General features: G+C 37.0%; 4 protein-coding genes across 4 annotated transcripts in view; 1 reads left to right on the plus strand and 3 right to left on the minus strand.

The window, feature by feature from the left end:
* Positions 1 to 27,228, minus strand: part of LOC131020541 (uncharacterized) — a 1,142,091-nt gene that overhangs the window by 855,740 nt on the left and 259,123 nt on the right. The gene's annotated exons all lie outside the window — the stretch shown is intronic.
* On the minus strand, positions 7 to 4,761 carry LOC131020282 (uncharacterized). Its single transcript, XM_057949004.1, has 11 exons — positions 4,548 to 4,761; positions 4,399 to 4,437; positions 3,967 to 4,058; positions 3,289 to 3,538; positions 3,033 to 3,152; positions 2,869 to 2,944; positions 2,306 to 2,514; positions 2,030 to 2,138; positions 1,533 to 1,625; positions 768 to 928; positions 7 to 652 (listed from the first exon to the last, which is right to left on the minus strand). The coding sequence occupies exons 1-11, from the start codon at positions 4,713 to 4,715 to the stop codon at positions 113 to 115; spliced, it is 1,857 nt and encodes a 618-aa protein (XP_057804987.1). The 5' UTR covers positions 4,716 to 4,761; the 3' UTR covers positions 7 to 112.
* LOC131020254 (putative wall-associated receptor kinase-like 16) lies at positions 16,375 to 19,213 on the plus strand. Its single transcript, XM_057948962.1, has 3 exons — positions 16,375 to 17,390; positions 17,474 to 17,653; positions 17,731 to 19,213. Exons 1-3 carry the CDS (start codon positions 16,541 to 16,543, stop codon positions 18,924 to 18,926), a joined length of 2,226 nt encoding a protein of 741 aa, XP_057804945.1. The 5' UTR covers positions 16,375 to 16,540; the 3' UTR covers positions 18,927 to 19,213.
* Positions 19,264 to 22,196, minus strand: LOC131020262 (wall-associated receptor kinase 2-like). The gene is made up of 3 exons (XM_057948972.1): positions 21,161 to 22,196; positions 20,639 to 20,803; positions 19,264 to 20,570 (listed from the first exon to the last, which is right to left on the minus strand). The coding sequence occupies exons 1-3, from the start codon at positions 22,044 to 22,046 to the stop codon at positions 19,411 to 19,413; spliced, it is 2,211 nt and encodes a 736-aa protein (XP_057804955.1). The 5' UTR covers positions 22,047 to 22,196; the 3' UTR covers positions 19,264 to 19,410.

The following is a 27,228-nucleotide window of genomic DNA, read 5'->3' on the forward strand; positions in this document are numbered from 1 at the left end:
GGTGCAAGCAGCAAGAATGGCTTCATTGCTCATTACTCAAATCAGCACACATCAATAACAAAATTTGCGATTCAAATCTCCCAATTAGAAAACAATTACAATGCCTGAGTTTCTAGAACTGATATCCCACATCTCTATATCCTAGATACAACATTACAGAAACTATAGTTAAAAAACTCAATAGAATTCCCAAAAGAAGAACTTTATCAACGAGAACCCACTCGTGCACTCCATCTCTCGCTCTTGGCTTTTCATCTGATTCCAATGCCTCATTCTCATTATTATGCGGAGAATTGTTCTTCCGTTTCCTCAGTAACCATCCGATGAGGTCTTGGCTTCTCACCTTGCCTGGCTCTTTCTCATCTGGTGTGAATGGAACGGTTTTGACATCATCAGTATGTCCACAGCTACTTGTTAGTCCACAAGCACATGTTTCCAATTCCTTTGAACAACATGTTTCGTTCAAGTTGGAGCACGTTGAGATTTCCACGTCCCGATTCACACGTGAAGTGACATTTGTAGTCAGGATCTCAAGTACCTCTCCGAAAACGGACCATCTTCCAACAGATGTTATCTTCACCATTGCCGAAGTCCCCAACATGCTTTCAGACCCATCCACCAGCACCTGAATATACCCCTTTGTATGACCCACCTAAAGCAAAAGAGAAAATGAGTATGAGAAACGAGAATTCATTTCCTTGCAGCATTATGATTTGGATATCACCCTCATCATATCAATCCTTATAGCTTATGCAGGATGATCTTACCAAGTGATTTCCATCTGTTGCAATGTCGGTAATCCATATCCTCTCTATTTTGCCTTCCATTCCTACATATGGTGTAAATGACTCGAATACAGTTGTCAATTCCCGACTTCGTCTCTTCACTATGTTACTGGGAACTTTTTTCATCCTTGCAGCAGGAGTTCCTGGATTAGTTAACAAATTAAATGATTTTTATCTCTGCATTGTGGAATTTTCACAAAACATGCATTAAATAATACAAGTGAAGATGGCCCAAGCATTCAAAAATCTGAGAACAATTTAAAGCTATCTATATTTTTTTGTTGCAAAACTATCTACAGATTTCTGCTGTAAGAACTAGTATATTTTATTGCTGCGAAACGACTTCATTATGTAGTCAAAATAGATGCATGTCTTACTAACAAACTGCAAGAATCTGTAAATTCTCCATCGTTTTAAATAGCGTAGAATTTAAAGTCATGGTGAGTAAAGCCCCTACTTTCTAAGCATTTCGTCAAACTGAAAAGAGTTAGAATCCCAACGTAATTTCTTTATTTCTTTTACCTCAAATTTGTTGATGTTAGGTGTGCTATTATCATATTTTATTTGGATTAGGCAGCTTAAAGCACGTGAGAGATAGAGAGAGCTTGATTCTGGCCTTCCTTAAAACAAGGATGTAAACAGACAAGCAAATAAAAGCTCCAAATTGTCCCAGGGGCAGCAAACTATTTTCCCCAAAACATAAAACTTATAAGATAAAGTAATTGACTGCAACAGGCACAAACTGACCAGGCCGAGGATAGAACTGTGATATGTGAACTTGAGGTAACTTGTACTCCTTGATGAGGTTGACTGTCTCTTCAAAATCCACATCAGTTTCACCTGAGAAAGAGACGTATATTAAAAAGTTATATAATATAGATTATATGGTTTTTCACTCGAGGAATAACAAAATAACTTAGTCGAATTACTATGAATAAAAGAAAGCAAAATGGCCTAAACCTAGTGTAAAAAATGTCAAGCATTCAACAGAAAACTGAGGAAGAAACAAAGAGATTCTTGGTTGACTAATACAAGATTAATCTACAGATACATTAACATCAATATTACTTCAGTCCCTCACTCGACCTAATTATATCAATATGTAATGATTTTTTAGGTGCACATATAGATGCAATCCCAACTATTAACTCAGAGCTAATAAACTTCCTGCGAGAAAAATGACAATGAGCAACATACATCAATGCAGATGATCAAAGAGACGTGAAAGAAGGTCCAGAAAATACCAGGAAATCCACATATAATATCAGTTGCTATCTGCATTCCAGGGACCAGTTCAATCAATGTATCAACAACTTTCCTGAACTCGCTGACAGTATACTCACGGTTCATTGTCTGAAGACCAACATTAAAAAAGGAGGAATAGAGTACATCAAGTCATTGTCCAATGACATTTTCAAACTTTAAGAAATCATATTAAGTTGGAACAAAAGGAAGTATTAGAGACGTTCAAACGGAGAGACAACTAGTCGTCATATGGAAGGTTATCAAAGAATACTTACAGATAAGATGGCATCGCTACCAGACTGAACTGGTACATGAAGAAAAGAGTACACACATGGGTGGCGCAAAACTTCAGCTATTTCTGTCAAATGCTCTAAAATATAAGGAGGATTAGTCATTCCAATGCGAAGCATTGTACTTCCATCCGATGGAAGCTCTGCCACTAAAGCATGTAGTAAAATCGGAAGATTGACTCCAATATCACGACCTGCAAATTGAACAAAACAACATGAGCTATCAAAATATCAAAGTTTCATCATGTCAAAATTTCAAGTGCAAGTCTAAATTGTCCACATTGAAAAAATATACATGAAGTTGGGAGGATGATGATTCATATAAGGTTTCTTTTTTTTTTTTTTTTTCCAATATTTGTCTGTCAAAGGACAATTTCGATTTCCCATTATAACCATATACTGGTCAATTCTAAAACATAATACCAACAGTTTTCCTTTAAGCAAGGTCAAACATTTGGACACTGTTGAAGTGCCAAAAAAGTTCCATTTCTAGTATTTTGCATTCTGTCCAGTTAACAAGTCACTAGCATACAAAGTGATGCTCCTACCATATGCTCCAGTGTCTTCGCTACTCAACCAGATCTCCTTTACTCCATCAGCTACAACTGCTCTAACACGTCCTGCCTGCAAAGTCAAATAGAGCCGAGTAAAATTTCTCCAAAGAAGAATTGGAAATTCAATGAAGTTTCTTCACTCTTGCCCATGAACTTACAAGACTGTCAACTGTGTAGCTTCCAAGATGACCTCGAGCATGCTTTGTCTTGCAATAAGTGCAAGCACCTAAACAACCGACATTAATGGGAAGGATCTCGACAAACTTATTTTTTCTCACCTGACAAAAAAATTACAGAAAAGGCATAAGATATAAACTTACAGATGAATAATTCCATTAAAAACTAAGTTCATAGCCAAAATTCGGCAAAATTGTTTTCGACGTAACATGCATTGGAAAGACCTAAAATTCACACCTTTGGTAGGTCAAGTGCCGGCAATGTCTTGCGAGTCAAAAGTCGAACTTCATAACCTTTCAGAGTCTCTTCAACAACCTCCACCACTCGATCAATTTGTTGAACTCCAACTATACTTACTCCTTCAAGCTCTTTTAAGTCGCGGCTACCTTGAGGCACACAACCAGCAACTACGAGGGGCTTTTGTGCACTTCTACATTTAGCTATGAGTGTTTCCATGGCGGACTGACTCGGTGCTTTAACCGTACAACTGCATTAACACAAGTTGAAACAAAGATGATTCACAAAGTGAAGATTATTACACTAGAGTCTAGAAACATATACTATCAGGTATTGAACTTAAAAGTTACATAGGGCTGCAATTCCCCAACAGACTAAAGTAGAAAAGCACTACAAGAAGGCTATCTTTCGGGTTTAAACCACGATTTATTCAAAGGAACACATGAATAGCATCTACCATGACAAAGATCTGACTAACCAATGAACATTGTGCATAATAATTCATTTCAACTCCTTGATGACAAGAACTTCAAAACTCCTCTAGGCTTTATCCCATTGACCAGTCACAAGATTAGGAGATCAAACCCACCCACACAATTTGCACGTTCACACGCAAAGCGGTAATTAAGTAACTGACAGAATCCAAACATATATAAAGAAGGACAAGAGGGATCTCACGTGTTTATTAGCCATAGGTCTGCTTCATCTTGATTCTCACTCAAATTATACCCAAATGCAGAAAGCTGACCCGCCATATATTCACTATCACTCTGTAATAATAAAGTTGGAAAAATGCATCAAATCCAGCAAAATTTCCAAATTCACAGAGTAACTACATAGTACAAAATAGCAACTCCAGGGATCTAACTTATTAGAATAACTCAATCATTCAACCAAAGAAGCTACTCAGTCATCAAACTTCAAAAAAAGAAAATAAAAAGAAGCCCAGTCAGTAGATTTCAAGCTCATCTAGAATCTGCTAAGAACAAGAGCTATATTTGTTGATCAGAATACAAACACGAATCAGACACCATAACACTCACATAAAATATACTCCATTAAATAAGATAAACCAAAATCTTCCAAATTTAATAAATACAAAAAGCTTACCTGATTATGCGAACATCCAAAAGTTTTCAAGTAGATTGTCTGCAACATCAAGCAGCATAATTCAAAATCATAGAAAAAGAAGAAGAAGTAAAAATCACTAGAAAAGGGCGTCGCGCATTCAACTATATACAAATATCTAAAGTGTGAACCTGAGTGCCTGGGATTTTGGCAGAACTATTGCTCTTCAGCGAGTCGTGAAATACGGTACCCCTGGATTTAGACCTAGGCTTGACTCCCACCGCCGCCGCCACCGGTAGCCGGAACCCCGGCGGCACTCCGCCGCCGCCTCCGACCAGCAAATCCTCTATGTCTTCCATTAGGTGCTGTGAGTTAGTGTTGGAGGAGAATCGGAAGACATGTTTTTAGATGGATTTTTGTAGTTGGGCCAGAATCCAATTATGAATGGGCTGGGCTGGGCTGGATCACTACAAGTTGGGCAAATTTGGGTGGACCTTTCAAAAAAAGGTAATTTTAAACACAGCCCCAATTTTCTCACTATAGCCCCTTATTTAAAAAATTAATAAAATTAATTATGATTGTACCATTATACCCTTATAGCTTTTATTTTAAATCTGTAATAAATTATAAGTTATAAAAATTAATTTGAAAGTACTTCACGTATAATTTTTTCACATAAATCATATAGCCCCATCTTGGTATAATTTTTTCACATACATGATATAGCCCCCATCCTGATCTAATATTAAAAATATTGATAAATAACCCTAATAACTCAATCTTTAATAACGTGAATACACAAATAAATTATATAGCCCCCATTCTGATCTAATATTAAAAATACTGATAAATAACCCTAATAATTCCATCAGTATAGCCCCCAACTCACATTTTAATTAAATAAATGCAAAATATGGTTTAAAAATAAAATACTAATTACTCAATAAAATTTCGAATTTAAAAACGTAATTTTCAATTATGTATAAAGTGTAATAATAATAATAATAATAGTTATTAAATTATTTGATAATTAAATTAATTACACGTTATTATTATAGATCACATAATAATAATAAATAAATAAATATTTTCATACACAAACATAAATAAAAAGTTGTAAAATTTTAACAAAGAAAAAGGAAATAAAATATTTTAAAATTTTAGTAACTTATTCGTTTTAAATTCATTTTTGATAATTTTTATACCATTAAAGATCTTCTAACGACTTTAAGCTTACGATGCACATTGAATATTTTGTTATAAATTAAATTTGACAATGTTTAGAAAAGAATTAAAATTATAAAAGAAAAAATATAATTAAAAAAATGATGGAAGAAGAGAGAGAAAAATGGAGGTAAAAAATGGAGAGAGAAAACTCCTCTTTTATATATTATATAGATATAGATACGTGATTTTGGCATATAACAGACGCAGAGAATAGAACACAGGAAAAAGAAGAAGAACATCAACATAAGAAAGAATCAAGTTCAACATCATCTTCAATTTGTTTATCTTGGGGTTTGAAGATATTTTGCTTTTTAAGATGCAAAATTTAGATGAGAGTTATGAAAACGAAAAAAATCATATTTTGGAGGTATGTATAAATTTTTCTTTCCCAATCAATTTAGTATATATTTTTTGTGAACTTAGTATATCATCACCATCACCAGAGACGTATTATTGATTTGTGAACCAGGGGGCTTAGCCCACTGGCCACCGGGTCCTCACTTAAGTGAAGTGACCCGGGTTCGATCCCTCTTGGGAGCGAATTGGAGATGGTTATAAGGTGGATCTTGGTGAATGGAGAGATAAGGTGGTTCTTGGTGTGGATGGGGAACTAATTACTAATATTTAACATGACTTTGCCCGATCAAAAAAAAAAAAAGTTAATAAGATTAAAAAATATAAAAATGATGCGTCTACTGTAGCAGGAAACAGTTTCTCCTCAATTTTATGGTGGAGTTTCGATAATTTTATTCATTCATGTATTCTTAAAACTGAATCTCTTTTGATTGTCTTGATTTTAATGTGGGGGGGGGGACAAAGTTATGAGCAATGTGTATTACTTATTTCAGTAATTCAGTTTATACAAATAATTAGGTGTATGCTCATTTAAAATAATTTCAAGCAATCTAGTGGGAATGAAGTTTATGTACTACTTATTACTTGAAGTTTTGTAGATGATGGTTGAGCACGTGAAGCCTTTGATTTTGCTAATTGACTGAGAAGATACTGCTTACACTCAAGACTGCAAATATCATAGATGTATTCACCATAGCAGCAGCATACAACACACACAGGCTCTCCAGTCAAAGCTTCTCTTTGACCCATGTAATGACATCACTTATTGATTCTAAATAACAACAAACTTATTGCCTCGACTCCTTAACAATGGTAACTAACAGAATTAATACGTGATGTACTTTCAAATTATATGATTTAAAATAATTTCTGTGAAAAAATTATACTAGGATGGGGACTATATGATTTCTGTGAAAAAAAATATATCAGGATGAGGGCTTATATGATTTATGTGAAAAAATTATACTAGGATGGGAGCTATATGATTTTTGTGAAAAAAATTATACGTGATGTACTTTCAAATTAATTTTTATAACTTATAATTTATTACAGATTTAAAATAAAAGCTATAAGGGTATAATAGTACAATCATAATTAATTTTATTATTTTTCTAAATAAGGGGCTATAGTGAGAAAATTGGGGCTGTGATTAAAATCACCCATTCAGGAAACGAATGAAATAAATGAATCCTTAATTATTTGGATTTTAACCAAAAGATATGATGATGTATTGATTTAGCTTGTTGTTAGCAGGTTCTAGTCTTCTAGATTGATTTCAATATTTTAACCCATATTGATTAATATAAAAACTAAAAATGTTGCAATTGTTGGAAAAGTTGTTTTTCTGCAAATTTCGGTCGACGTGAAGATGTGTGTTCACACGGTTTATCTTCAATAAAAGAAATAATTAAGAAAAGGACCACCAAATGATTAAGTCAGCTTTCTATATTTTTAACTTTGACTTGATCAAATAAAATGACATTAGTTACGCATGATTAAAATTCGAAAGATTAAGGGTGACTTGATAAATAGATATGAGTGTTTGGTTGAACTTGAGGTGTTTGGGTCCCATATAATAACGTGCATTTACAGGTGTAAAATACTTAATTCCACGAATGCCCTTCATCTTGTTATTCCATAGAGCAACCAAGGCGAGGCGAAATACAGAAACTTTCGAGGTAGTAAGGTTCGTGCGTTTCAGGATTTAATACATGACAAAAAAACCCAGTTATCAGAAACTCAAAGTTCTTGATTGGCTATCAAACATTTTTAATGTGCCCACATCTCACCTACCAAACACTCCTAACCTTTTAGAATTCAGCTGGCCTTAGACCATCACTAACACATTACTCGAGTGCCTACTCGAGTAGGAGTATTGCACTCGAGTAGGGCGTTGCAAGTGAGTGCTACTTGAGTCTTCGAGTATGCACGAGTAATTTCCTTTTTTTTTTCTTTTTTTTAATTATCTTCTCCACTTTAAAAATTTCTCTTTTCTCTTTAAAAACTAAAAAAATCAAGTAGGCTATCAAGTAACTCCAATGCAGCACTACTTACTCAATAACACAACCACTATCAAGTAGGCTATCAAGTAAGTTATCAAGTAAGCCCATTGCGGCTGCTCTTAAACATGAGGAAAAGAAAAAGGAAAAGGAGCCACAATATCGCTCAAATTTCCACATTCATTTCAATGACATATTCTCACTCCTACAAACAAAAAACAAGATCAAATCAGTCCAACAGAAAATACTATCACAAGACAAAATAAAATTAAAAAAAAAAATGTGTTTGAGGGTTGTTTGCAGCTCAGCTAAGCTGTTTGTATTTGTGCTTTGCATTCAAATAGCCTGCTGATCAGATTAGTGCAATGGCTAGTATTTATGAAATCATTCTGCTTCTTCCTTTGTGTGGAATAATGTTTTGAAAACTTCAAATCCTTGTTTGTGGGAGGGGGTTGGTTGTAGCTCCGATTATTCACCATTTCTTTACAGTATCTTTCAATTTCCAACTCTGAATTTCTTCCATTTGTTTGCAAAATTGCCACTTTGATGTGTCCGGTAATCAACTTAGCTCAATCCCAGCTGGTTTGTTCACTGCTTGTGGGGAAATCAGTGGATTGAAATCGTTGACTTTCGGTCCTTTGCCTACTTTCTATGGCTTTGCAATGTTAATATGTTGTCTGGGAATATTAGTATGCAGTTAGATGGGTTGGATTCACTCACAGATTTAGACCTTAGTTGGAATATGTTTAAACATTCCTACAAATCTTAGAAAAATGAATCCTTTGGAGAGGCTTGTGCTCTCTGTCAATCTCTTCAGAGGTGAAATTCCTGCAGAAATCACAAAATTTAAAAATCTGAGTGTCATTGATCTCAGTCAACTTGTTGGGTTTAAATGCACTCTTTTTATGGACTCTGGAGATATATTTGGACCAAGGTCGAAAATGAGAGGGTATACGCTCTAGGGGTGTTTAGTTTAGAGGTGAATTTATACCTAAACCCTTAATTAATATTATAACATGTTATAGTTGAGTAGCTATTATATGTGTCATAAAATTAAAGACATGTCACTAAATTTAGTTACATTTGAATGTACAACTATTTTTGTGACATATAAAAATGTAATATCTTTGTGACATGTGAAAGTGTAGCTATTTTTTATGACAATATAATTTATAATTAATTAGTTATTTGGAAAAAAAATTATTAATAGTTGAAAGTAATATAATAATATATGTGTGTGTATAAAATAATATTTGTGAGTGTGTGATACACTCACACACACACAAAGTATATTATGACACATACGTGTAACGAAAATATTTCGTGATAATTTTGGGATGTCACAGAAATTGTTACATGAATAAATGTAACAAAATTTAGTTACATTTTTATGGGTAACTAGAGTATATAGATACATGTATTGATGTAGTTAAACTTTATTACACTTAAGGGCGTGTTTGAAAACTTGGTTGAGATAAGGCCATTTGCCCAAACTCAAGAAAATATTGCTGGTTTTGGGCCAGTAATGAACCGAGGGCTGTGTGTTTGGTAGGAAACTATTAAGAGCTCGCAAATGTATTAAGTCCGCTCGATAACAGGCGCTGCTATCATGAGATTAGCATGAAATGTCTAAAATATCCCTAAAAGAGAAGTGAGCTGCAATGTCAATGCCATTCACACTCTCTCTCTCGACCAACAACCGTCCTCCGTCGCCACCGTCACTACTACCACCACCACCACTCAATTGCAGTAGAATAAGATGAGGGGAGGAAGAACTAGAAAAAGAAACAAAATTGAGTAGAGTGAGGCGAAGAAGAAGAACCACAAAAATGTATACTAATTAAACACACTCTTTCTGCTCCAAAAAAAAACACACTCTTTCTATAATGACTTGCAAATTGTGTACCCAAAAAAATCCCATAAATTAGTCTAATTAAGATGCGTGAAAGATTGGAAGATTCTCAAAAAAAAAAATTGAAGAAGCTAAGAATGACAATACAAATTCAGGCGGTGGTGGGGGGTCCAACACAAAAAAACACACCCCTTTCTCAAAAATTGATAGAAATTAATGGTGAGAGATTAACAAATTGATAGAAATTAATTAGAGCGCACAATTCATGGTGAGAAATCATGGCGTCTTCAAAATTGGAGAGGGCGTCTTCTTCAAAAATTGGTGAGAAATCATTGTTGTCTTTGTAATTGGACCTTTTTCCCAAAGAAAATCATGGAATCTTCTTCAAAATTCATGGTGAAAGATAAATACCAAAGAAATTTAATTGAAGGCAGGGGTTGACGGGTATGGTGAGGTAGGCGAAGACAGGGGCCAGCGAAATATTGCAGGGAATTGGGGGTGGTGGTGAACGAGATCGGTAGAGGGCTGGCGGTGGTGATGAAATATTGCAGAGAATTGAGGGTGGTGGTGAACGAGATCGGCGAGGGCAGGTGGTGGTATTTGGCAGGCGGTGGTTGTCTTCAAAAATTGGGGAGGAAGCGATGGGAATATTGGGGGCAATTGTGCGAAAGCAAAATTAAACAAGATATACTGTAGCACTGAGCATCACTAACCGAGGGTGACCCCCGCATCTGTTTCCTTTGAGGAACAGTGTTTTTAGCTCAGGCCCATGTCCAAATACGGGCCTCCATCTTTATTATACTTACAAATCAAACTGATAAAAAAACCCAGCTAAGGATGTAATGAGGCTTCTACTTGCCTATCAAACTGAGCCTAAATATGTAATAAGTTTTGGGACACAACTCTTGATATAACTAAAATTTAAAGTAATAAATTAATACAATAATTTGATAATCCAATTTGATGAATCACCTACATCTGCGAGCTTCGCCCATGAGATTAAAGACATGTTATAGTTGAGTAGCTATTATACGTGTCATAAACAAGTGAACTTTTGGATATTGGCTTGAGATGTAGTGGTTGTTGGTGTCTTTGTTAAATCCAGATGATAGAGTCAATACTTAAGATTGCCCTCGAGAAGAATGGTGTGTGTGTTTGGGCATCCTTAACACAACAATAAGAAGAGTGAAACTCAAGATAGACATTGCTATTAAATGTGAATTTAGAAATACTCAACAAACTTTTGGTTATATGAGGAATATAGAGCACATTAATTACTGAGCACTAATGGCTTGAGAGATCTGGACTGAGGAATGATAGCAGAACCTACATTAGTTATTTGAAGGTGAGAACCATTATCTATTGTGAGAGTCTCATGGCCATGATAAGGTGAGTGTATTTGCATATCCCTGAAGTCTGAGGTGACATGAGCAGAAGCTCAAGCGTCAAGGTACCATTCTTGAGATTGAAGAGTACTTGCTGAAGATGAGATTGAGTAAGCCTTGGGAGAGGCATTTTGAGCAGAAGATGAGATGGATGAGGCAGGATGCAGGGTGGTGGTGACTTGTGAGTCAGTAGTGGATAGATTTGCTTGAGGAGTGGGTGAAGAGTGGGTGAAGAATTTAGGTCAGGACCTGTGAAACTCACATCGAACCTGCGAAAACATTTGAGAGCAGTATGATTCTTTAATTTCTTTATTTGATTTGTTTTTTAACTTTTCTATAGTGATGAGTTCACTTGGTTCTGGAGAGGTGAGTGCCACAGCAAGTGCACCCGTGGCAAGTCGTACCGACCCCTCTAGCTCGAGAGCTTGATTTATGTTGTTCGTGTTGTTGAACTTATGAATTACTAGATGTTTGTTCGTGTTTGAACTTAAGAATTAGTAGTTGTTTACTCGTGTTGAACCTATATTTTTATTCATATTGTTGAACTTGTATTTTTATTCATGCTGGTGAACTTGGTGTGTTGACATGTTGAATTTAGTTGCCGTTGTCGTTATTTTGAGCTATTTTGTTATGCATCGTTGTCGTTATTACTCCCTGTTAGGTCCAGAGGGTCTCGAATAGGTGTATGGGGGGGGGAATACACCTATAGGCTATTTTTAACTTAATCTACTGACCTCAATCAGAGGGATCTCAGTCAGAGATCAAAACGAAACTTTGCACGCAAACAAGGACTCCTGTTTTACTGAAATCAGTTTTGACCAACAGGGTTGACGACTGATACTGAAAGCTCTTCAGTAATGAGTTATCAGTTAAGTTGTTGGAACTTAACTGATCCACGTAAGGGCTTCAGTCGAGTTTGCTAAGATAGAGATGATATCACTCTTCCTTACTATCAGAGGATAGTTCAGTCAGATTGATATCATACGCAGCGGAAATTAAACTTAGTTTCGTAATAGGCTCGGTGGAGCAGGTTGTTGGATTAAGGTTTCTCTTTTCTGTTATTCAGTGTTCAGTTTTATCAATAGAAATAGCACAAGTAAGAATGTAAAACTGAAAGCTGTAAATAACACAGAGACTTTTACGTGGTTCGGAAAAACCCTTTCCTACATCCACGGCTGGTTGATCAGACCAACAATCCACTCCGCAAGTGCTTCACTGGTGCACTGCAAACCGTACCCGTGTGCTTGCCTGGTGCACACAACCGTAAACTGAAGAAAACCCTTCTTCAGCACCCACACACCTCGCGTAGGATTTCCCTGCTAAGCACACCTCGTGCTCAGACTTTTCACTCAGAGTTCAGAGTACCTTCCTGAACTCCGAACCACTCAAACACTCTTATGGGGGGAGGTTTGAACGAGTGCCAACTATACTTACAAAGAACAAGTTCTTTGAACCAAGTTTGACCTTTGGCTTCTGGGTAAACAGATATATGCCTAGGGTCTAAGAGAATGTATGTAATCAGCAGTGACTGATTTTGGCTTTGGAATTCTCTTCTTCGATTCAAGCTTTGGGGCGGTTAAGCTTTAGGCTGAGTAGCAATTTCGGCAGAGCTTCAGCTTATGTCGTTGAATCGGTGAAGGTTGAAGTGATCCTCGAGCGCTATTTGTAGGAGAACTCTTGAATAGATCCGTTGGCGTAAATCATCCTCAAGATTTCTTCCGTTGGAGAGCAATTCGAATTTGGGCTGAGGCTTCAATCTTCGAGGTTCCTTGTCTGTGTGGAAACGGCTCTCTTTGATGGACATGAGATGTGACATCTCTGAAAAGTAACCACCAGATAGGAATGACCTCTGCAGAGATAAGATATTCTGAGATCTCTGCATTTAATGCGGCTGTACTTGTGCGTACGTGGCTTCCTCTGAACGTTGGAAGATCAGTCCTAGGAGGAATGTTCAACTGATACTTGACTTTAGTATCAGTCCTTTGCGCACATTAAATATTCAACTGATACTTCAGTTGGTATCTGCAGTCTTCAGTCTTCGTTCTTCAGTCTTCAGTCTTCGACACCGCAAGTAGACTAGAAACGAACTCTAACACTTGAGTTCAAAACGATTCTAGTCTATTACATATAAGTCCTATGAATTTTGGTATCATCAAAACAAGGGTTAGGATATTCCACAAGGTTCCCAACACTCACTCCGTCCGCCAAAAGTAGACTACTTTGGTTGGGCACGGAATTTAATAAAATTGTTGATGATTTTGATGTAGTGGAGAAAGGGTTCCACCACTTTATGAGATGTGTGGTTGAGATTGAATTTGGGGTGAGTTTTTTTGTAAATAAAGAGTGTTTGTAAGGATAACAGATTAAAGTGGGTGGTGGGACCATTTCCATAAAAGGAAAGTGGTCTACTCTTTGCGGACGCCCAATATAGTAAAAATGGTCTACTTTTGACGGACGGAGGGAGTATTTTTTTTTTTATGCATCGTTGTCGTTGTCGTTATTTTGTATCGTTGTCGTTATTTTATTTTTATTTACTTTTTTGTTTAAAAAAAATTGATTCTGAGCTAAAATAAAATTATGATATATTTAAAGTACAAGAATGAGCTTTAGTTTAGTGGATAAGTTGCTCTGTGTATTTTCTGGAGACCAGGGTTCAAATACTGTATCTAGCAAATTATTTAAAATTTAATTTTTTAAATGGGTATTTCGGATACCTAAATAATCGAATCAGGTAACCGAACACCTAAAACGGTTCGGGAACGGTTAGTGAAATATGGTAATTTCGGGTTCGGGTACCCGAACTGATCGACAGCCCTATTCACTACTATCAACTACTATCCACCACTTTCTTAAAATTCAAAGTGGAAACGAAATCACACCACTTTCTTAAAACTCGTGTTGTCCACAAAATGGAAACGAAATCATGGACGGAGGGAGTAATTGTTTGTTATATAAAAAATGATATTACTCTTATATATAATAAATTATAATTAATATTTATCATTAAAAATTAAAATTTAAAAAATTATATATCATAACTTGGAATTAATTAACTTAAATAATCTATTATTAATTCAAATAAATAAAAAATAATTATAAATCCTAACTAGATGAGTGAACCCTTGTTAATTACCCTCTCTATCCAATTAAACATGGCTCAATTATTTTTGGCACAATGATTCAGGAGAAGATATAAATTAAATAAAAGTGATAGGCCCACAACTTTTCAAGAGTTAAATATTTTCTTTTGTGGAAATGAGTCATCTTTAATGGGACGATTCAAAATGAAAAGTGAGTCATGTTTAGTGGGACGAAGAGAGTATCTTTTTATTATATTAAACATAAAAAGTTAAAATTGAAGAAAAATTAATGAAAAATTACTAACAAATTAAGAGTGTGACATGCCGAGACACACTAAATTGTGGGATAGAGGATCTCATCCGTTTCAAGTTTGTTGGATTTATAAACGAGAAATATAAAATGAACCGCGAAGATCAATAATAAATCACCTGATGTCAAATTCTCACAAAAATAGCAGAAAATGGATGAAGAACACACTTAAAAGAAATTGATTGCTTGGATATATTGGAATGAAATCCAGTGTACCACACTTTATGTCACACTTTCTATACCACTTTCAATTTTATTTAATTTCTTATGTATATTTTCTTCAATTTCAACTTTATATGCTTTAGTTTAATTTTGTGATTATTAACTAGGATTTATTCCATCAATCTAGGGTATATAATTATTTTTTATCATTTAATTTCACTTTTATTAGCTAATAATATGTTGATAAATTCAAAGTAATGGTGGTATATACTTTTTTAAAAAATTAATTTTTTGAAATAAAATTTCAATATAATTCATAGTATTATAATAAATTTTATTTTTATAAAAAATATTTTAAAAATAATAGATATAAGCATGAGACAGAATGTCACACATAAAATTGTGGGCACTGGATCTCATCCCGGATATATTGCACGTAAATTTGACAATGTACCATGACTCGTTATTTATAGCTTTACATATACAGGGCATTTTGGTCTATGAATTCACGTCCTCCACATGCATCACAAGGTACGATTATTTGTCTTTTTTACTCAATCACAACATCTCTATTGTCTGCATGTGTTGGTCTAGTGGTAAAGTGATTAATACCTAAAATCAAAAGTTTTGGATTTAAGTCCATCATATTTGCCTAGTGGTAGAGTGGTTAATACTTAAGATCAAAATTTTTGGATTCGAATTCACCATAACACGGTCTTTAAATTTACTTATTTAATTATTACTTTATAAAATAAAAATAAAAATTACAATATCTCTATTTTATCAGCATTAAAGTCGATTAATCGGTAAGACTCTATTCTAGGGAATGAGATTCAGTGTACCACACTTTATGTCACACTCTGTGTCCCACTTTCAATTTTATTTATTTTCTTATATATTCTTTCTTCATATTCAACTTTATATGCTTTAGTTTAATTTTGTGATTATTAACTAGGATTTATTCCATCAATTTAGGGTATATAATTATTTTTTATCATTTAATTTCACTTTTATTAGCTAATAATAGGTTGATAAATTCAAAGTTATGGTATATACTTTTTAAAAAATCTAATTTTTTAAAATAAAAATTAAATATAATTCATAGTATCATAATAAATTTTATTTTTATAAAAAATATTTTTAAAATAATAGATATAAGCATGGGACACAGTGACACACATAAAATTGTGGGACACTGAATCTCATCTCCTATTGGAATTCTAGTGATGCACGTTGGACAAACTTTGTTAAACAAAAAAATCACGAGGAAAAACACAAATTAATTTTGATAAAATTGTTATTTTCAAGTTCCACTTCCAACCATTAACCAATTTATTCTAGAGGCGTGGGTGCAAAAACATTAACATTATCTTGAAATAACACTAACACTATTCTGTTTTACAAATGACACTATCATATTATATAAATAATACTGTCCCGAAATGACACTAACACTATATTGAAATGATACTAATATTAAATGACATTATTATATTATCGAAATGACACTGTACACCCGAAAGCATGAAGAATTTGCATTTATTCTATTCTAAATCTCCCAGACTTTGTTTTTAGCTCGTCTTTTCAATACGGCAGACAAGACGACCCAATCCTGGTTTTAGAATTGACCATACTGCATTAAGGTGGGCCTTAAACAGTAAAGAAAAAGGAACGGAGAAGAAGAAGACCCAAATCCCACAAACAAAAAACACGACCAAATCAGTCAACGGAAAATTCTACGACGACTCCGACAAATATCAACCGTTGATATATATGTTGTTCAAATTTCACAATCACATACAAAGAAAAACCTCATGGGGATGGGGATGCTCCTCCTACTGATTCCGATACTCGCCATCCACGCACACGCCTTTCCCGTCGCAAAGCCCGGCTGCGCCGACCGATGCGGCAACCTAACCATCCCTTTCCCGTTCGGAACGTCGCCGGGCTGCTACCTTAACGACGACTTCTTCATCAACTGCACCCAAACACAGCTTCCATTCCTCAGGGCTTCCAAAATCCAAATCACAAACATATCCCTCACCGGCGGCCGCCTCACCGTCCTGCAATTCATAGCGCGTGACTGCTACTACCCAAACGGGACGCTACAAGACAACGACGATCCCTTCATAACCCTCTCCAAGTTCGCCGTCAGCAATGCCGCCAACAAGTTCGTCGTCGTCGGGTGCGACACCACGGGCTACGTCGAGGGGCGCCGCCTCGACGGCCGCAACTACCGGACGGGCTGCACCGCCACGTGCGGCGGCGAGGACGACGTCGAGAACGGGACCTGCGCCGGTTTGGGCTGCTGCCAGACCTCCATCCCCAAGAACGTTCGCAGAGTTAGCATAAAGATGGGAAGCACCAACAATTATACGGACGTGAGGTTTAATAAGTGTGGCTATTCTTTCGTTGTTGAGGAAAGCTCGTTTGCCTTTTCCCTGCAAACACTGACGAGTTTGAGGCAAGTTGAGAGGCTTCCCATGGTGGTTGATTGGGCCATCGGCAACACGAGTTGTGCGGAGGCGAAAGCCAACTCTTCTTCCTATGCTTGCAAAAGTGTGGATTCGGAGTGCTATGAGGCTGATAATGGCTTTGGGTATCGCTGTAATTGCGCATCGGGTTTTCAAGGGAACCCTTACCTAGATGTCGATGGTTGTCGAGGTGCGCGTGCATGGAAATTACTTGTTATTTTGATTCGCTTCCAAGTTTAAAAGTTGCAACGTATCTCCTACTTTGTTTTACAGATATAGATGAATGCAAAGATGCAGGGCTCAACACCTGCGCAGAATTGGGATACTGTGTGAACACGATTGGTAGTTTTTATTGTGAATGCCCCAAAGGATACAATGGTGATGGCAGAAGAGAGGAAGGTTGCACTCCTATTCAATCTAAATCTGAATCACTTCTTGTCAGACTTGTAGCAGGTTAGACTATATACATTCCTTTATACCATCAATCAGTGGATAGTATTATAAATGACTTTTTTGAAATGTGGAAACAGGGATTTCATTAGGGGTAATTCTGCTTCTACTCTCAGCTTGTTGGTTCTACTTTGTTCTTCAAAACAGAAGGCTGATCAAAATGAGACAGCATTATTTCCATCAAAATGGCGGCATGTTGCTGCAGCAAAAGCTCCACGGAAGAGACAGATCTCAAGATTTGGCCAAAATCTACTCTGAATTCGAGCTCAAAAGGGCCACCAAAAACTTCCACAACAGCATGATAATCGGCGAGGGCGGCTACGGCACTGTATACAAAGGCTTCTTAGCGGGCGACGGCGTCGTAGCCATCAAGAGAGCCAAACAAGTCCCAAAGCAGATAGATCAGTTCACAAACGAAGTCATAGTTCTCTCCCAGATCAAACACAAGAACGTTGTCAAGCTCTTAGGTTGTTGTCTCGAAACAGAGTTCCCTCTCCTCGTCTACGAGTATATCAGCAACGGCACGCTCTCTCAGCACGTGCACAACAAGGCCAGGGCGCGTCTCCTCTCATGGGAGACGCGCCTGAGATTAGCCGCGGAGGTGGCTGGCGTGCTCGCGTATCTGCACTCGGAAGCGGCTTCGACTCCGATCATACATAGAGATGTCAAGTGTGCCAACATTCTACTAGACCATTCCTTCACTGCGAAGGTGTCCGATTTCGGAGCTTCGAGGTTGGTCCCTTTGGACCAATCGCAGCTGTCGACGATGGTGCAAGGGACGTTCGGATATTTGGATCCAGAGTACATGCAGACGAGCCAGCTGAATGAGAAGAGCGACGTCTACAGCTTTGGAGTGGTGCTTGTGGAAATGCTAACTGGGATGGCGGCGTTGAGCTACGATAGGGTGGAGGAGGAGAGAAATTTGGCTAATCTGTTTTTGATGAAGCAAGATTGCCTATTCCAAATTCTTGAAGAAAATGTGGTGAGGGAGGGGGGTGAGGAGGAGGTGATGAAGGTCTGTGTTCTTGCTCGGAGGTGCTTGAACGTGAGAGGCGAAGATCGGCCCTCGATGAAGGAGGTGGCAATGGAGCTAGAGGGAGTGAGAGGTGGAGGGAAGAAGCATGCATGGATTAGGGCAGAATATGTTGAAGAAGATAAGGAACGTTTGCTTGGTGAGGGATTTGATGGCTTCATCAATGGTGGTGGGAATAGCTCAAGCGTTGGATTTGATAGTGTTAGGGATGAATTCATACTGCCTGTAGATGGTGGTAGATGATATTGGGTATAGAAGCAGAGTTTTTTGGAATTTTGATTGACTTTCTCCACAGTCGCATTACACAACAAAAGCTCGTCGTTTTGGGTTCTGATCATCAGTCCAGTGTTTGGCTTTGATTTGGGAAAGTAAGTTTTTTGCAGCGTGAAAATTTGTAGTGTTTGTAAATATTGGCTTCATCAAGTGTTTGTGGAATTGTAGTTGCTTAGTTTGTTATGTTGGACTTTTCGTGGGACCGGTTTCTCTTTTGCAATGTATAAAATAAATTCATGTTATAGTTTTATATTTTACAGAGCTGAGTCAGAAATAAACAAGAAATATCAGTGAATGAAATAAAGGGTTTGAACAACTAAAATGGATTTTGATTTTCTAGAATATTGTTTTTGAGGGGTTAACATAAATGGGATCTTCGTTGTTTTTTTTTTTTTGAAAAGGCATCAAGAATTTAATTTTTAACAAATCATGTTTGTTTACTAAGATTGGAAGGTCATCTTCCACCACCCATGGGACTTACAACTTGATCCTTGAGGCTATCAAATCCAAAACTCGTGTTAGTATCCTCAAAACTATCAAATTCGGTAATTTGTGATGAATTACTGCGATGTAACTGAGTCCTCAAAAGTCTTAGTCCCTCAAGCTCCATCTCCACTTCTCTCATAAAGGGCCTCTCATCTCCTCTAACCTTTAAACAATTCCTTGCAAGAATAGCAACTCTCATCACCTCCTCTCTCTCCCCTCTCTCTACATTCTCATCAAGAATTTGGAACAAACTATCTTGCTTCATCACTGAGAGAAAGAAGTTGGCTAAACACCTCTCCTCTTCTGGCTTGTCATAGCACAGTGCTTTGATTCCTGTAAGAAGCTCCACCAGGACTACTCCAAAGCTGTAGACGTCGCTCTTCTCTGTAAGCTGGCTAGTCAGCATGTATTCCGGATCCAAGTATCCGAAAGTCCCTTGCACTAAGGTGTTTACTTGTGTTTGATCCATCGGAAACAACCTCGAAGCTCCAAAATCAGACACCTTTGCTGACAAAGTGTGGTCTAATAGGATGTTGGCCGACTTGACATCTCTATGTATGATCGGAGTAGAAACTCCAGAGTGCAAGTGCGAGAGCACCCCTGCAGCTTCCGCGGCTATTCTGAGGCGCGTGTCCCATGAAAGGCGACGCGCCTTGGGCTTATTGTGTATGTGCTCGAAGAGGGTGCCGTTGTTGATGAACTCGTACACGAGAAGAGGGACTTGCGTCTCCAGACAACAACCTAGGAGCCTGACGACATTCCTGTGGTTGATCTGAGACAGAACGATGAACTCGTTGGCAAACTGTTGGATCTGGTTTGGATCGAATTCTTTGGATTTCTTGATGGCTACTAGGCAGTTATTGGGTAGGACGCCTTTGTAGACGACGCCGTAGCCTCCTTGGCCGACGATCATGCTTCGATGGAAGTTGTTTGTGGCCTTGATCAGCTCGGATTCACTGAAAATTGTGGCTGTTTGTGGAGATCCCTCTCTCTTGAGCTGTTGTTGCAGCATTTGGCCTCCATTTTGATGGAAAAATTGTTGTCTCATTTTCGTAAGCCTTCTTTTTTGAATGACAAGGTAAATCCACCAAGTTGACAATAGCACTACTATGATCCCTAAAGAAATACCTGTTTCCACATTTATATGATTAAAATTCAAGATTTGGGATAAGATTTTGCAAGCTCTAGCTACTAACCTGCTACAAGTTTGAAAAGAAGCGATTCACCGCGAATGCAACCTTGCCCGTCTGATCTTCCATCACCATGGTATCCTTTGGGGCACACACATTCAAAACTCCCTTGTGTGTTAACACAACGTTTTTCGCATTTACTCAGATTTGGATCTTCGCATTCATCTATATCTGTATACATACCAAGTAAGAAACCATGAAACCTTGATTTAGCTAACTGCGCCTAAATATACAAACTTTCATCAATTATGATTTTTCATATAATTGTCAATATCGACGAATTAATGTCATCGTAGCTAGTTAAAGTGAAAAAATAATGTCATTGTGATTGGTTGAAGTGGTGTAAACATCCAATTACATCGTTTACTATATTGATCGTTTAAGCCATGTAGACATTTCAAACATCCACCTCAGCTTTAATTTGAGGACAATTAACAATTGTGTAAAAAAAATAATAATTAAAAGTTCGTATATTTAATTCATGTGCAAATTAAAATTTAATTATCCCAATTGAAAGACAAGACAAACCTTGACATCCAGCATCAAGGTAAGGATTCCCTTGATAGCCACTACGGCAAGAACAACGATAGCCATAGCCATTGTTAGGTTTGTAACAATCGGAATCCAAACTAGTGCAAGCATAACTCGACGAGTTCATCTTCGCCGCCTCACAACTCCCATTACCAATGGCCCAATCGACCACCATCGGAAGCTTCTCGACGTTCCTCAAGTTGGTAATATTTTCCGGCGAGAAACTAAAGGCACCCTCCTCCGCAAGAAAGGCATAACCGCAGTTGTTGAAATCGAAAACTTTACTATAATTGCCATAACTCTTAAGTTCTATCACAGCTTTCCAAACTTGTTTGGGAATCGAAGTCTGGCAGCAGCCCAGGCCGGAGCACGACCCTTTCTCGACGTCATCCTCGCCGTAGCACATGGCGGTGCACCCCGTCTGGTAGTCGCGGTCGAGGCGGCGCCCGTAGACGAAGCCGTAGGTGTCGCAGCCGACGATGGTGAACTTGTTGGCGGTGTTGTTGATGGTGAGGGAGGTGGACAGGAAAACCGTGGGATCGGAGTAGGAGATTCTTGCCCCGCTCAGGTTGTAGCAGTCGTGGGCGACGAAATTCAAGATCCGGAGCTGGCCGTCGAGAGATATGTCTGTGATTTCGATGGCGGAGCCGGGCAAGAATAGTTTTGGCGGGTTGAAATGAGTTGAGTTGCATGTGAGGAAGAAGACTTCGCTGTGGGAGCATTCTTTACTTGTTCCGAAAGGGAATGGGATGCTTACGCCACCGCAGCTGTCGGCGCAGCCGGGCTTTGAGATTGGAGGGATTAAGGTAGCAGAGATTGATGATGTCGAGGCTAGAACGACGATGATGAAGACGTGCGTTTGCAGGTTGAGAGCTTTTTTCATGGTTTGCCTCCGTTGTGTTTGTGGAAATGACTGAATGAGATTTTGGTAATAATTTTCTAGATATTGTTGAGTTCGGTGTTAAATATCAGTGTGAGATCGTCGGTCTCTACATGCTAACTCTTTGTTTATGATCAATCATGAAAATATTTATTACTGCCGTCCCCAAGAAGGAACTTATTTTGGGGACGGAGGGAGTATTTTTTTTTTTAGGAAATCATGAAAATATTTAGAATACACTATTCTTCTCTTTTATGATGCCTTTTTCTTGAATGGCTGCTACCAATTAATGTTGGCACTTGGCAGATTGACATCGCTGTTGGTTTGGTTTGGTAGGATCATAATAAATAAGAAACCGACTAATTTATTGGCGTTTTCAAGAGGAAAAAAAATATCTGTATGCTTCATTCAGCTTTAAAAAATAATTTTACTTCTTTTAGGTGTTTATAAAAAATAGTCATATTTTATTTATAGATAGAGGTTATGGTTAAAAAATACATGAACTTTGAAAAAAATTGTAATTTTCACATGAACTTTTAATTAAGCCCCAAAATATATGAATTTATATTTTTATTGCAATTTTCACCTAAATTTAACTTTCAATTAAATTATAGCTTAATTGACAATCGAAATTAAATATATTAATTTTTATCTTCTTAGATTTCCAAGCTTCTAAATACTCATAATTATCAAAAGTTGGACCAACATCAGGTAAATTTTCGACTGTTTGATTTTGGAGCTTCGAGGTTGTTTCCAATGGATCAAACACAAGTAAGCACCTTAGTGCAAGGGAGATCAGACGGTCAAGGTTGCATTCGTGGTGAACCGCTTCTTTTCAAACTTGTAGCAGCTTAGTAACTAGAGAGACCTAGCTTGCAATAACTTCAACTTATGTAATCGTTGCAACAAAAATTAAAGATTGCCACTTTCTAAACTCTTGTAATTTAGTTAGGCCCATCCATAGAGCTGTCAATTTTTCATGGACTGGGCTATATTTTTTAATATATTTAAGAATTGTCAGCCCGAATTCATATATTGGCCCCATGGGATTGGGCTGGGCCCAAAAAACCCATACTTTAGATAGGTATGTTGCAAAAAAGGTTCGAAGGAATTTCAAATAGCCCGATCGGCCTTATTTCTCTCAGGGTGCGTTTGCTTTTATGAATAAATTTAATGAGGGATAATAAAAATTTATGCCTTTAAATGCCTCATTTTCCTTGAAGTGAAAATAAGGAAGAAAAAATGGTAAATTTCTCTTTTGTATAAAATGTGGATAAAAAAAGAAGAGGTATTTAAAGGCATAAATTTTTATTATCCATCTTTTTCTCATGATAAATTTATCCATCAAAGTAAACACACGTTACATTGGCTCGATCACTACAAAAAAAACAAAAAAAAAAAACTTCGGGTTACTGCCGAAAATTAATGACGGGAGTGAAGTCGTTGTTAAAATTGTAGGCATAACGATTAGGGGATCATCCTAGGGTTCATTATGGGATTTGTATTGGGTTTATAAAAGTTAAGGTTTGAATTTTGTGTAGTAATATTCTTCACATTAAAACTTTACTTTATATTAATTGTCCTTGAAAAACTATAAAACTTTCTCATTCTTTTTTATGCTCCATTAACAAAGTAATATTAGAGGATTTAATAAATCTGACAATTAAGTCCATGAGAATGAGAAAGAGAAAAGAAGAAAAGTATTGGGCTAGACTTTTAAATTCATACTTTCATTACTTAAAGCCCAAACCATATTTTTTTTGGAGCCCAAATTTTTTTCGTGCATTAATTTTATTTAACCTGATTATTAGTGTGTTTTATAGATTTACAATTTGAATAATGAAATTTAAGCTAGCATCTTTATAGACTTGACGTTATGAATTTGTAATTTATGTTACTTAGTAATTTAGATTCCAAATTCTTCTATTGCAAAAAGATTGAATTGGGGGTTTCAAGTTTGTGTTGTAATTTGTATATATATATATATAAAAGTTTGTGTTGTAATTAACTACTCTATTTGTTGGCCATTTTTTTTTCTCTTTATAATAAAGAAAAGATCGCTTGTTCCAAGTTGTTGATGATCTCACAACTAATAATTTCCGAGTTAATAAATCATATCTACCTACATATATTACTATTTATCATGTGTCAAACGTTTGTTAATAATTTCTCTCCTAAAACTTATTTGTCACGTGTCAATTTTTTAGTGCATCCACTGCAAAGTGTCAACTTTTTGTATGTTTTCTTTCTTCTTCTTATATGCAACCCCTTTTTAACTGAACATTAATATACTGAACACGTTACGCGTAGAATAAAATCGTAAATAACTTTTAATTTGTAATGTTACTTTTTGTATTATACCTTAATTGCTTAATAATTTTTTTTTGATGAGGACCAAACTCAAGACCTCATGCCTTGAGCATTAACCATCTACCAACACACACATCATTTCTCTTGCGCATATCATCAAATAGTGTAAGTTTCTCAATATAAATTACTAGTATAAAATAATATGATTAAATATCTTGATACACTATAAATACTCCTTTTCATTTATTAATATTTATCTATTTGAGTTTTCGTCCGAAAGATTTTAATGAGGCTCAATCTTTAGTATGCATTTTTATGCTTTCAAGAGTTTAAAAAAAAAGGGGAAAATGTACAAATAAGCCCTCCTAGGTGTAGCCCTTATAGCGTATACCTCCCCTTACTCTATGTGCGTGCAACTAAACCCCCTAACTCAAGAAAAAGGGTTCAAATAACCCCCTCGCCCTAACGTCCGTCTTCTCACCGTCAGAAGGCCTTTTCTTTTTATTTATTTTTTTGTGTGGGGCCCACCATTTAATTTAGGTGGGTTTTTTCACCGAACAAGATACCAACAGTCGCCATTCATTCCAAAGCTTTCCAACTCTCTGAAAACCCATCGAAGGAGAGGTGCAGAGGCTTATTCGAAGACGACAATTAAGAAGAAAAAGTGCAACCACATATTCGAGGGACTGAATACGCAAAACAAGGTTTGTATTCGTCATATTTGAAGTTTGAAACATGGTTGTTAGAGAACATGCAAATCCCCTCTGTTTTTTTTTTAATTTTTTCAACTTTTCCAATGACCATGAATCGATTGAGCATGAACCATAGTTTGATAAGTTTATTTGTTTCCTCTGTTTTCGTGTTCAGTATGGCGCCTCCTGTGAACTTTGTTTTCCATTTTTATGGTTAGTGGAAGAATGATGATGACACTAGTGCATTGTTTTATGATGGATATAACTCTGTGGAAATAGAAGAAACAATAGAGAGGATGACTTTTGATCGAGTTCTTCTTGAATTTGAGAAGTGCTACTCAACACCACCTACTAAAGTATATGCCCTAGATGAGGACCGCCCAATAGAGCATGGTCTAGTTCTGTTAAGGGATTCTAAACATTGTCATAAAGTATAATATTTGATTATTTTGAACTAGTTGGCCAACAGGAATAGAACTATTTGCTGAACATGAATTAGATCCTATGCCTTCTATCAAACTGTGGGATTTGTTTCCAGAGAAGAGTGAGAGTGTTGGTGAGGACCTAGAGAATGTCCATGGGTTACAAATTAATACTGAGAATGAGGGATGAGACATTGGGGAGATGGTAGTGATTACTGAACCAACTGAGAGGGTTGAAGAAAGGGTACATGTTAGGGTAACATTTGAGGATGTTGGAGAAGGTTTAGAGGGGATAAATGAGAGGGTTGAAGAAAGGGTACAGGTCAGTGAAACATTTGAGGATGTTGGAGAAGGTTTAGAGAGGATAAATGAATTGAACTCCGTTGATTTAGCAAATGTTGATGAGGGAGCAAATGCTGTAAAGGCAGACATCCATAGTACTTCTAGTGTTTATAGTGAGGAATTTTCAAATAGTGAAGCAGAGGAAACAGGGGTTGAGAGAGTGATGGGGTCTACTCAGGATGGTGAAGAGGGTAGCTTTGTTTTAGGTATGACATTTACAGGTGCCAAAGTGTGTAGGGATGACATCCATGCATATGCAGTCAAATTAGGGCATGAGATAAAATTTATGAAAAATAAGCCCAAAAGAATTAGAGTTGTGTGCATGGGAGAGGCTGGTTGTCCATTTGTTATGCTGGTGTTAAAAGATGGGGATGTCCAAGGGTTAGTGGTAAAGACCCTAGTGTCAGAACATACCTGCAACAAACAGAGGGAGGTGCCTAGTGCAAGTCAAAGTTATTTAGCAAATTACTTTAAGGCTGTAGTGTATAGGAACCCTAAGTTTTCTTCAAAGGATATGCAGGGTTATATTAAGGATCAGTTGAAGCTCCATGTCAGTCTACACAAATGTAAGAGGGCAAAAAGAGATATCATTAACAAGCTAGAGGGTAGTTACAAGGATGAATTCAATAGGTTGTGTGCATACATAGAGAAGGTGAAAGAAGTGATGCCTGGTTCTAAGATGGAACTGCAATTGTCAAGTGACCAATTACAGAATGGGAAGAGATGATTTAAGAGGTTATTTGTCATGTTAGAGCCCCTAAGACTGAACTGGATGGGGGGGTGCAGGAAGTTGATATGTTTAGATGGCTTCCATCTCAAGGGAGTTACTTTTGGTTGCCTGGTGACAGCAGTTGGAAAAGATGGCAATGATGGGGTAGTCCCTATTGCCTGGGCTGTGGTTAACAAAAAGAATAGGAGCAACTGGACATGGTTCATGAGGTGGCTGAAACAAGAACTACAACTGCAAGAAGGGGATGAAGTTACTTTGATGTCTGATATGCAGAAGGTATTGAATTTTTTTGTGTTTTATGCTTTCTTAATTATCAGTTTTGGGAAATGCTAATCATGTATAACTGAAACAGGGTTTAATGGAGGCTGTGAAGGAGGTCTGTTCATATGCCGAGCACAGATGGTGTGCAAGGCATAGTTACGCCAACTGGAGTAAAAAATGGAGAGGACAAGAGATGAAAAAAAGGTTCTGGATTGCTGCTTGGAGCACATATGAAGAGGAGTTCAAGCTGAACATTGCCAAGATTCGATCAATCAATCCCAAGGCTGCAAATGACCTACTCCACTACCCTCCAGCTAGGGGTGGGAATTTCGGGTTCGGGTAATCGGGTACCCGATACCCGACCCGAAAAAATCGGGTATAGGGTACCCGATACCCGATTTTTTCGGGATCGGGTAATTAGGGGTCTA

The sequence above is a fragment of the Salvia miltiorrhiza genome, chromosome 1 (genome assembly GCF_028751815.1).
Source record: "Salvia miltiorrhiza cultivar Shanhuang (shh) chromosome 1, IMPLAD_Smil_shh, whole genome shotgun sequence".
NCBI lineage: Eukaryota > Viridiplantae > Streptophyta > Magnoliopsida > Lamiales > Lamiaceae > Salvia > Salvia miltiorrhiza.